The 12,111-nt window shown below is 33.7% G+C and overlaps 1 protein-coding gene across 5 annotated transcripts in view; it reads left to right on the forward strand.

Moving 5' to 3' along the window:
- The window catches only part of Lrba (LPS responsive beige-like anchor protein), a 701,372-nt gene that overhangs the window by 190,217 nt on the left and 499,044 nt on the right, over positions 1-12,111 (forward strand). For all 5 annotated transcript variants that reach the window (XM_071614622.1, XM_071614623.1, XM_071614624.1 and 2 more), the window contains exons 28-30: positions 621-780; positions 3,389-3,839; positions 11,729-11,862. In XM_071614622.1, the coding sequence (XP_071470723.1) occupies positions 621-780; positions 3,389-3,839; positions 11,729-11,862 (745 nt within the window). The remainder of the gene's footprint in view (positions 1-620; positions 781-3,388; positions 3,840-11,728; positions 11,863-12,111) is intronic.

Consider the following 12,111-nt stretch of genomic DNA (forward strand, 5'->3'; position numbering starts at 1 on the left):
GTGCCTCGCACGTGCTAGGCGAGTGCTCTACTGCTGAGGCACAACCTCAGCCCCTAGTTTGTCCTTTTTCTGTGGCGACATTATGTTTTCAGTGCTGGGCACGTGGATGTCTGTACCACTCAAAATAATCTCAAGAATTCTTTTGGCATCCTGTTTTGTATCTGATAACCTCACTTTTTTTTTTTCTCTGTGAGTGAATCTTTTAGTGCAGCTTGTACTTGCCTGTTTTACATATTTAAATATTTAAATATTGAGTAAAAGTAAAAATATTAATTATCCTTGTAGTTATAATTACTACTTGATTTATCTCATAAAGTATGCTATGACATATCTCTTCAGATTGAGTTACTTAAGTTTTAAAGGTGAGACTGGTTTTGTCCTTGTTTACAAAGTATAAAAGCTCTCACTTAAAGGCATAGTTCCAAAAGTCTGCCTAATCCTTTCTCAGGTAAGTTTATTAATATACTTATCACACAAATAAATAATAATATATTGTTCTCTATGATATTACAAGGTATGTGAGCATATATTTAAATTTATATTTAAATATTGTGATGTGAAATGAAATCAAAACATATTATATAATAGTGTCATGAAAAACTACCTTTATTTTTTCCCAGGAGGATAGCAAACAAGCTCAATTCTTAGCTCTGGCTGTTGTATATTTTATCTCTGTCCTTATGGTCTCAAAGTATAGAGACATTTTGGAACCCCAAAATGAAAGGTGTAACCAGTCATTTAAGGAAACTGGTAGTGAAAATGGGAATTCATCACTCCCTGGTAAGTTTCCATATTTTATTCCCTGGTAACAAAGTTCAAGTGAAACTTTACCTAGTAAAATATTGATTTAAGAATTAAATCCATTTATGTATAAAATGAGAGCCTACATTTCTTTTTTATTAATAAATAAGTAAGTATTTTAAATTTTTAAGTATCATAATTAAATGCAATTGGAAGATAATATTTTGTTTTTAAATGCACCATCTAATTAAAAGGTAAGTGGCTAAATGTTATTCTTTACAAATAGTTAAAATTTGTTAAGGACTAATTCAGATTCTTTTATAAGACTAACAAGATGGATTTAATGAATAATGTGAATAATTAGAGTTTTGAAAATAGCTGTCAGTGAAATAAGTATAATTAGATAAGTACCCATTACTAGTTATAGAACAAGATACCACCCTAAAGGAAATATTTTATTTATTCAACATATACTCATTCTGTACCTCCTGTGTACTTGAGTATATTAATGAACAAAATAGGAAAAAAAAATCTTTGCCTTCATGCATCTTATTTTCTAATGGGAGGAGATAAAAATATATATGGGGGCTGGGGTTGTGGCTCAACGGTAGAGTGCTTGCCTTGCACGTAGAGCCCTGGGTTCCATCCTCAGCACCACATAAAAATAAACAAAATAGAGGTATTGTGTGCAACTACAACTAAAAATAAAATAAATGTATGTACTAAATAAATTATATAGTATTTTAGAAGATTGTAAGAATGCTAAAAATAAAAAAAAAGAAAAGGAATAAGATAAAAGTATCTGGAGTAACTAAGAAAGATAATGTGTAGATTTTTTCTCTATGGGGAAGGAGGAATCATTGGAGGATTTTGAGTATAGCAGTTAAAATTTTCAGTTAAAAGTAATGCTTTGGATTCTGCATTGAGGATAACCACTAAAGGGCAAGAAAAAAAAATCAGTATTTTTGGCTGTTTACTGCTATGTAACACATTACCTTGGATCCTAGTGGCTTAAAACTTATACTACCTTAGTCTTGTCTTCATAATCCTGAGCATTAGATTTGGGTAGGACACAGTGGGGAGGTTCATCCCTGCTCCATATGATGTTTGCTGGGACTGGAAAGTCTAAGATGGCTTCTCTATTCATCTATTTAGTGTCAGACAACTCCAATAGTTAGAGCTGGCTGACTGAAGCCACTGAGCTACAGCTGTATCTGGGGCCTCACACTGTTCACTTAATTCCTTGTTTTCATCCATCAGTTTGGAAGGCCTTTCTATTTCTGTTTGGTCTTTCCACATGTTCTTTCCAATAGGATAAATCATAAATCAACAGGGATTCTGGGACTACTAACACTGCCAGACCTTCTTCAAACTTTGGCCCAGAACTGACCCAGTGCTACTTCTGTCACATTCTGTTGGCTAGAGTAAGTAAGGCCCTGCCTAGATTTAAGGACTTCTCAAGATGGGGAATACCAGAAAGCATGGGGCAGTAGGATCATTATAGTAATTGCCTTCTGGAATCAGTGAGGAGGATAGTACGGTAATCCAGGCAAGAGATTATGGTGGGTTGAACTGAACTGTAATGGTATCCAGGCAAGAGATTATGGTGGGTTGAACTGAACTGTAATGGTAGTTGTGGAGATGATGAGAAGTAATCAGAGTGTGGATATATTTTGGTGACAGATGAAACAGAATTTTAAACCATTAGATTTGTGTTACGTGAAAGATAAAAAATATTTAAGTGTGTTTACTAGGTATAGTTGTGTAGACTAAAGATGAAACAGATTTTCAGGGAAAGATAAGAAATTCTATTTTCAGCATGTTGAACTGAGATGTCTTTTGATATAGAAGTTGTGGAATAAGCAGTTACTATATAATACTCTGATTTTTTTTTTTTAATGTGTGTGTGTTGGTAGTAAGATATAGAGGTATGAGTGGATGTTGAGAGAGGATGAGATCACTAAGGGAATATAAGTAGATAGGGAAGAGTACCAAGAACTTAGGATCAATGAACTGAGCCCTAAGTTCCTCCAACCTAATATGTGTTAGGGAGAAAAAATAAGTGAACAGTGTTAAGAAGGACGAACTAGAGAGTCGTAGAAGGACAACCAAAAGAGTATAGCATCCTGGAAGACAAATGTAAAAAGCATTATCTAATTAGAGCAATCAGATACTTGTTTTGACAAATGAGAACCAACCACTGGATTTAGTAAGATCTAACCTTTGGTGATTTTCATAAAAGCATTTTTGTTGGAATGGTTGGAAACCTGACTGGAGGGATAACAATTTATTTAGTACATACGTATTTTACCACAGTGGAAACCACCCATGAGTTAGAGGTTTTTATTTTATCCCAAGGATTTTGGACTTTTTCTTAAATATCAATGGCTTTCAATTTTGTGTTGCTACTCATTGGTATGTCATGATCACTTTGGAGGAGTTTGGCATATATTTTGTTATCCCATCTGTTGTGATTATAGGTGCATTCATTGAGAATATTTCATGCATTTTATAATTAGTTTTTGCTTTATAGAATGTGACATATTTTATAACTTAAAATAACAGATGGCTATTGGCACTGAATATGCCTTTTTAAAAGTAGTTCTAATTTTATAAATTTGTTCTTTTTCTCCTGTTTCTGGGTAAGATGTAGAAAACACACCTGCAGCACTTAGCCCTTTAACTCCATCGTCCGTTGAAGAATCAGTGGAAAGCACATCATCTGCTCGAAGGAGAGACTCAGGCATTGGGGAGGAAACAGCTGCTGGTTTAGGAAGCAATGTGTATGTAACTCCTTCAACAGCACCTCTGGGTGTTAGTGCAGGCCCAGATGCAATCAGCGAGGTGCTATGCACTCTTTCGTTAGAAGTCAATAAATCTCAAGAGACCAAAAATGATGGAGGAAATGAATTGGATAACAAAGCGACACCCTCAGTTCCTATTTCAAAAAATGTCAATGTGAAGGACATTCTTCGAAGCTTGGTTAACATACCAGCAGATGGAGTCACAGTGGATCCTGCCCTTCTGCCACCAGCCTGCCTTGGTGCTCTTGGTGATCTGTCTGTTGAACAACCTGTGCAGTTCAGATCTTTTGACAGGTACTGTAAATAGTCTTTTGTTTTGATATGCTTACATTTATAAATTTTAAAAGGTAAACAGGAATTCAATTTAAATTTGCTAATTTTTTTAGCTTTAACATTAGCAGGGACGTTTTGATCTGTTTTATAAAAATTTTAAGGATATTTTTGTTTGTACAGCATTTCAAATTTTTGTTTATTTACATACCAGTAAGATTATTAGTTGTGTGTAAAATAACTTTTTTTGGGGGTGGGCCAAGGGATTGTAACTTACAAATGACTACCCATCACTCCTTTGCTGTCAGTACTAACCAGCTTGGCGGGGCCCGTGGATTGGCACTAAGTATTTGAGATATATGTTACACTTAAGTGTTACATTCCCTGTATATACATATAATACTAACAAATCAATAAAATGGAAATGTGACAAAACTGGACAAATGATAGGTATAGGCAGTTTACATAAGGAGAAATACTGGAGCTGGGGATGTAGGTCAGTGGTTTGCCTAGTATGTGCAAGGCTCTAGATTTAATCTCCCAGCACTGGAAAGAATTTACATTTTTACATATTTACATTACTAATATAGAAGGAAATGCATATTAAAATAACCACAAAATAATTTTCCTCATTTTAGATGAGAAGAGATTTTTAAAATGATACCTATTACTAATGAAGGTATGAAGAAACATTTAAAAAATATTTTTAGATGTTGATGGACCTTTATTTTATTCATTTATTTATGTGCGGTGCTGAGGATTGAACCCAGTGCTTCATGCATGCTAGGCAAGTGCTCTACCACTGAACCACAACCCCAGCTCCATTTCTGTTTTTGAGAGGGTATATTGCTATAATTTATTGGAGGGCAAATAGGCAGTGTTAATTAAAAATTAAAATATGAAAGTTCTGAAAGCTTATTCAGAAGAAATATACAACTATAAAATTTTTCTGAAAGAGGAATTTTATAATTAAACTGATACTATTGAGCTTTTTCTCTATGGAAATCTTATTCTAAATGCATTAAATAGATAATTACTGTTTTTAACCCTTCGTACACATGAAGAAACAGAAACATAAGAAGTTAAGGAAGTAGCTTGCAGTTTTTATGATAGTTAATGGAAGAACTAATACTTGAACTTAGGCAGTCTGACCATGTTCTTGAGGTGCTCAATGCAGCATTACTTGTAATAGTGAATATAGTTGCTGACCTATGAAAGATTGGTTTCATGTGTTATTTTATGCAATAATTAATACAGGTTGTACATCCTAATTAGGAAATCCAAAATGCTTTAAAATCCAAACCTGTTTGAGCACCAATTTACTACAAGTGGAAGATTCTACATTTGTCCTTATGTGATGGATCAGAATCACAATATAGGTGCACTAAAATATTTTTAAACATTGCCGTCTGGCTATGTATAAGATACACAGGAAACACAAGTGAAGTGTTTTTAGACTTGGGTACTATCTTACACTATCTCATTAAATAAATATAAATATTCAAAAATCCAAACTATGAAATTTGAATCAATTTTAAACCCAAGCATTTTGGATAAGGAATACTCAATCTGAACTATGTGGCCATTAAAAAGAAAAAGAGAATACTATGTATTGAAGTGAAATGTTATCAAAGGTATTTTTTTTTTTTAAATAGAGAGAGAGATAGACAGAGAGAATTTTTAATATTTATTTATTTATTTTTTAGTTTTTGACAGACACAACATCTTTGTTAGTATGTGGTGCTGAGGATCGAACCCGGGCCACACGCATGCCAGGCGAGCGCACTACCACTTGAGCCATATCCCCAGCCCAAAGATATATTTTTTTAAACATTTATTTTTTAGTTGTAGTTGGACACAATACCTTTATTTTATTTGTTTATTTTTATGTGGTGCTGAGGATCGAACCCAGTGCCTCACATGTGCTAGGCGAGCACTCTACTTTTGAGCCACAACCTAGCCCCCAAAGATATATTTTTAAATGAAAGAATCAGTGTACAAAAATTGGGGGCTTATGATTTTTTAAAAAAAGATATATTTATATATGCCTCATAAAGTACATATGGAAAATTTGACATGCCAAATTTATCATTGCTTTTATTTTAAATGGTGTTGAAATTAATTTCTATGCCTTCCTGATGCTTTAAGTGAAATTTTGAACTCATTTAGGAAACCATGTTTAGGAATACATTTCAAGGGGTTTTACTAAAACAAAACGAGAGAAAGTATTTTGGTTACCGCATTTTCCAGGATGCTGTATGGAACTTAACGTATATCTGGTATGCATTTAAAATACTGTCTGATGGGGAGCATACTGCTGTTTTATCCCTTCCTTTTCTTAGCAAGAGACACCTTTTGAAACACTTTCATGCAGCCGTTGGTCAGTGGAATATCTTTGGGAATTTCAAAGCATCCCTCTGATCATGTATTTATCTCAGGAATGCTGTGTCAGAAATCACAACTCTCCTCATATCTTAAGAATTATCAACTTCCAAGCAATAGCTGGAAAGTTTAGAGTAACAGCTTCATGAGTGAAACCTTGCTGAAAGGCTGCCAGGTTGTGGGCCCTTGTGAAAGGAAAGGTGTTTGTGTTATTCCCATGCCAAAATTCTTGCTCTTATCTAATTTGAAGATCCTCTCTAGAGATTAGTGCATGCCAGGGATTTATCTTGATAAAGTTCAAGGGCTGGTCTGGCTTTTCAACTGGATCCTTAGGGACTAAAGTGCTGGACTAAAATGCTCTTTTCTCCTTTAGTGGACTATTTGCATGTTTAATAAAATAGCATTTATGTGAAGGTTTGTGGTATTTAAGGCTGACATAATTCAGAAATGGGACTTCTGATCCTTAGTTATCTAGAACATACTGTTGCTACTTGCCTGCTGTTAATTGGTAAAAGAAACTTTTAAAGGTTCAGGTTTAAAAAATCAGCAGTATTTTTACTTGCAGTGTGAAGTGTCTTAGGAATACCTTCTTTTCATCTGTACAGTGGGGATAATAATATATAGCACTAACTTTCCAGGTTGTCATAAACATAAATGAAATAATTTGTGTGTGTTCTTAGCACAGTGCTCACGAACATTAAGTATTTATTAAAGTTACTGAAGAAAAACACTTAAGTGAAATTTTATCCTTTTATATGTAATTTTAAATTAATAGTTTGGAAAACCAGTTTCCTTAACTAGTTATATGTTTTCCACAGTCTTTATGACAAAAAATTGTAAGTACTTTTTGTTAAAATTGGTGGCGTTATTAAAACTTCAGATACTTATTTGTTTCTCAAACATAAAAAAAGGATTTCAGTTTGTCTGTTCAATAGAAATTTGAAGGCTAGGGGTATAGCTCAGAGGTAGAGTGCCTACTTAACATGAACAAGGCCCTAGGTTCACCCAGCATCAAAAACCCCCAAACCAACAAACTTAACTGGGTGCCATTTTGCATGCTCATAATCCCAACTACTTGGGTGGCTGCAGATCACGCCAGCCTTGGCAATTTAGCGAAACCCTGTCTCAAAAGTTTTACTAAAAGGATTTATAAAAACAGCTGAGGATGTAACTCAGTAGTAGAGTGCCCCTGGGCTCCATCCTCAGTACAAAAACCCAACCCCAAAGCCCAAAGCCCAAACCCAACCCAACCCAACCAACCCAACCCAAATAAACCAAACCACTTTTAAACTTTAGCTTGAGAATGGTACTGAAAATATTCCTACCACAATGCCTGATAGGCTCTCAAGATTTGGTGTAATGCATATTGCATTTTCTTTGTGTTTTTAAAGCATTTTATCAAAAGATAATTTAATGGTACTACATGCATAATGTTATATTTTGATGATATTTGTTACCAATGCTTATAGATGATTATAATACAGAATTATGTTTAAATGTTAGTATAATTACTATGATGGTTGGAAAATTTTGTGACCATGGTAGAACCTTTTAAAAAATATTTAAAACATCTTTTTAGTTGTAGATGGACATAATACCTTTATTTTATTCATTTATTTTTATGTGGTGTTGAGAATCAAACTCAGTGCCTCACATGTGCTAGGTGAGAGCTCTATAACTGGGCCACAACCCTAGCCTCATAGTAAAAGCTTTCTGATTGTACACTTTGAGTGAATTGTATGGTAGGTAAATTATATCTCAATAGTTAACTTATTTAAAAAGTCAGTATGACTTGAGGGAAGGAGGCAAGGGAAGGGGAATGAAATCGAATACATTATGTACATATATAAATATCATAATGAAGAACTCACTATTATGTATAACTATGATCTACTAATAAAAGCAAAACATTTGAAAAGGTTGGTATGAGGAAATAGTTCAAATCAGAGGCTCTGGTTTTAGACAAATGTAGATTTGTAGACAGTTCAACTTATTTTGGCAAGTTACTTTACCTTATTGAGCTTTACTTTTTAAGTTTTAAAAATGAAAGTAATAGATGCCTTAATATCATTTTGAGAATTATAATCCCTGGCATATTGTTTGTCTTAAATTATAATCATTATTATCAATTTCAGCTTTATATTGCATGATAGGATTTTGTTGGAGCCTAATAAATAATAAATTATGAACTATGACTTGGTAGGCCTGGGTAGAGCAAGGTTTTGAAAAGTGAGAAGGAAATTTTGGGGCAAGTAGGAAAAAAGCAAGGCATCTTGGCAAAGGAATGATACCTACCATGGGAAGAAGCTGTGGAATGATACAGCATGCTTAGTAAACATCAGAGCATTGGTGCTCAAATGTTTGAGTAATGCTGGGTTAAATACAAATGCATTTAGGATGCCATACTTCAGTTGTATTATTCCTAATAATGTGTACAAGATATTGGACAATATTTTCTGAACTGAATAAAATAATAGGTATTTTTGTCTAGCTGCATTGGCACATATCTTTAATTCTAGCCATTCTGGAGGCTGAGGCAGGTAGGAGGATTGCCAGTTTGAGGTAGGCCTCAGCAACTCAGTGAGAAACACACACACACACACACACTCTCTCTCTCTCTCTAAAAAAAGGGGGGGGGGAGGGGACTGGGGATGTAGCTTAGTGGTCGAGTACACTTGCATTAAATATCTAATATATAAAAAAAGTTATTTTCCATGACTAGAAGTGTTATTAATAGAAGTAGGCTAACAGATCAGAAATGAAGTTGTCAGGTCTTTTAGTTTGTTTAATTAACCATCTCTGACAAATAGGAATTTGTTCATATTATGAAACATCTGTAGGAAACTTTTATGTGTTTTCAAATATTTTGTATGAAAATGGTCTGATATACAGAGATGTCGAAAGAATTGAACAGTGACCACACACAGATCCATCATTGCAGTTCCATGATCAGCTCTAGCTGTGCATGCTTTGGCATGTAACTTTCCATATATTCATCCATCAATCTTATTTTTTGGATGCATTTGCAAGTGAGTTTCAGACATGTGTTTACTCTTAAACACTGAGTGTGTTAAAATATCTATTTAGAGATCAATGTACTTTTTTTAAAAATTAATTTTTAGTTGCAGTTGGACACAAATATTTTATTTATTTATGTTTATGTGGTGCTGGCCCATGCTAGGCCAGCACTCTACCACTGAGCCACAACAGCTCTCGGTATATGTTTTTAAGGTAAAATTTACATATGATGAAGGCTTCCCCTTTGAATCCAGAGCCTGTCATGCCCTAGGCAAACACTGAGCCACATCCCCCAGCCTGAAAGCCACAGACAAATTTATATACTTGTATAACACAAAACACTCATCATGGTATCATCAGTCCTAAAAATTCCCCTTTCCCAAATAACCCTTCCCTGTCCCCAGAGGCTACTATTATTTGACCTTTTTCCTATTATAGATCACTTTTGTCTGTTCTAGAACTTCTTGTAAACGAATCATAAAGTATGTGTTCTTTAGTATGAGGCTTCCTTCATTCAGCATAATGCTTTTGATTCTTCTATGTTGCTATATTTATCAGTAGTATGTATCATTTTATTTTTGAGTAGTATATCACCATCTTAAAAATTTGTTTTTCTGCATAAAGAACATTTGGGCTATATCCATTTTTTGGCTATTATGAATAAAGCATTTCTGAACATGATTGTATGTTTCTGTGGATTTGGGTTTTCTTGGGAGTGAAATTGTTGGGCTGCTGGGGAGGTATAATGTCCAAAATTTTAATTATAGTAAAAGCAACTTCAGTATTCTGAATATTTTCTGTTGTGTCTATCAGTACCTATATGCTGTATGAGTAGTAAATTAGATTGTGATTGTTCTGTCTTTTGTGAAGAAAAGTGAAAGTGAATTCTTCATATTTCTTTTTTTCTTCTCCAAAATAATGGGTTTGTAAATTTATGTCTAGAGAAGGAATAAACATTTTTTTGGAATGTACCACCATCACACATATATACAGAGGAGCACGTGCGTGTGTGCATACACACATGCCCCGAGGTCATATCTGCTCCCCCTTAAGTCAATAATCTTCATCTGATATAAGCTGCTGTGATTTAAACACACCATTTTGGATAGGGGGCTCAGGTGGCTGTTGCTTCTATTTTTTAGTGTATAGTTAACATTGGCAGTCACCCTTATAATGATGTGACACCAGCTACCCCCAAGTACATTGAATAAGCCATGCCTAGCACAAGAGAAGTTGATTTAATTGGCAACACTGTTTGCCCTCACATGATAGTCACTGAAGTAAAACGGAACCTATTTTGCTTTGTGTTATCTCTTTTTGAAATAACAACAAAATGTATTTTTAAAATACCAAAATTACATAATTTCTACTTTTGAATGCATTCATTGGGATAAAGAACTTAACTTTGTTTAGAAACTGAGTACTTTAAAGCTATTAAGGGAATACTTGCAGCTTGCAGTTATAGTATTGTCAACAAAAGATGTGATTAAATAAATTGAATGTTGAAGACTTTAGGCTTATGGTTAACACCAGGTAATTAAAAGTAAGCACTGCTGTGGGAGTGCATTATATATCAGCTGTCCTTTTTACCTCATTAACTAGGTTTTTGCATGTTTATGGAGCTAACTTCAATTAAAAATGCTTTTTAAGTTATGTCTAATAAGGTCTTTTACTTACTCTTTTCGTATAAAGTATTACACTTTAATTGAAATTGGTATATCATAAATATCTGTGTTTGAATACTACGCAAGATGAACAACTTCGATTATTTGATATTTTTCCATTTAGTTTTTTTTTTTTACTTGTGCACTGTTTTTCAATAGAACATTATCAAAAGACATATTAAACCCCCAAGTCTTTGGGTTTAAAAACGTGAGTTATATACATGTTAGGAATTCTTTATAACGTTGCTAAGGTTTTATGATTTCAAGTTAGCAGGCTTTGAAATTCTTAGAGAAACATTTTGAGTTTTCAGATTTTATTCGCAGGTTTAAGAAAAAGTTATTTTTCTACTTAAGTGCCAGAATTCCTTTTTAAAATATATTTTTGGTTATATTTTATGTATTAGATAATTAAAGATGATCCTAAATTTAAAAAATCCTGTATAGTAACTTTGTTAAAGTGCATTCTTGTATTTCCATAGATATTGTCTAAGTTCTAAAAAAATATTGAAAACAGATAAATATGAAGGTAAATATGAAAAACAGATAAACATGAAGCAATGAAGAAAGTTCATATTGGGAGAATAGTCTATATTGTACTACTAGAAAGTAGAAATGGGGGCCTGGGGTTGTGGCTCAGTGGTAGAGTGCTTGCTTAGCACATGCAGGTGCTGGGTTTGATCCTGGGCACCACATAAAAATCAAATAAAGGTATTGTGTCCAACTACAACTAAAACAAAATATTAAAAAAATAGAAATAGGAAATAAAATTATAAAAAGCTAGTTTTCTGATTTTTATTTTGTAATTCACATAATTAACTCAAGTGATTTGTATTTTTATGTTTATTACAGAAGTGTCATCATTGCAACAAAAAAATCAGCAGCCTTACCTTCCACACTTACTCCAAATGTATCTGCCCATGCTGTCAGTGTGGTTTCTTCAGTAGATTCAGCTCAAGCTTCAGATGTGGGAGGAGAGTCTCCAGGTAGGTTAGCTATCAATGATTTCAACAAAAAAGTTTTTAGATCCCATTTTAGTAAAACTTAGGATTTTTCATAAAATTGTTTGTTAGGTACATTAGAAACAGTTATTATACTGTTGATTGTTTACTAGTTTTCTCATTTAATATGAGTAAAATCAAACAAATTACATAAAATATTTCAGCATTTTCTCTACTCAAACCTAAGAGTGTATAATGGATTAGAGATGTGGCTGGTTAGGTGAATGGGTGAAT

This window comes from Marmota flaviventris, chromosome 7 (genome assembly GCF_047511675.1).
Source record: "Marmota flaviventris isolate mMarFla1 chromosome 7, mMarFla1.hap1, whole genome shotgun sequence".
Taxonomy (NCBI): domain Eukaryota; kingdom Metazoa; phylum Chordata; class Mammalia; order Rodentia; family Sciuridae; genus Marmota; species Marmota flaviventris.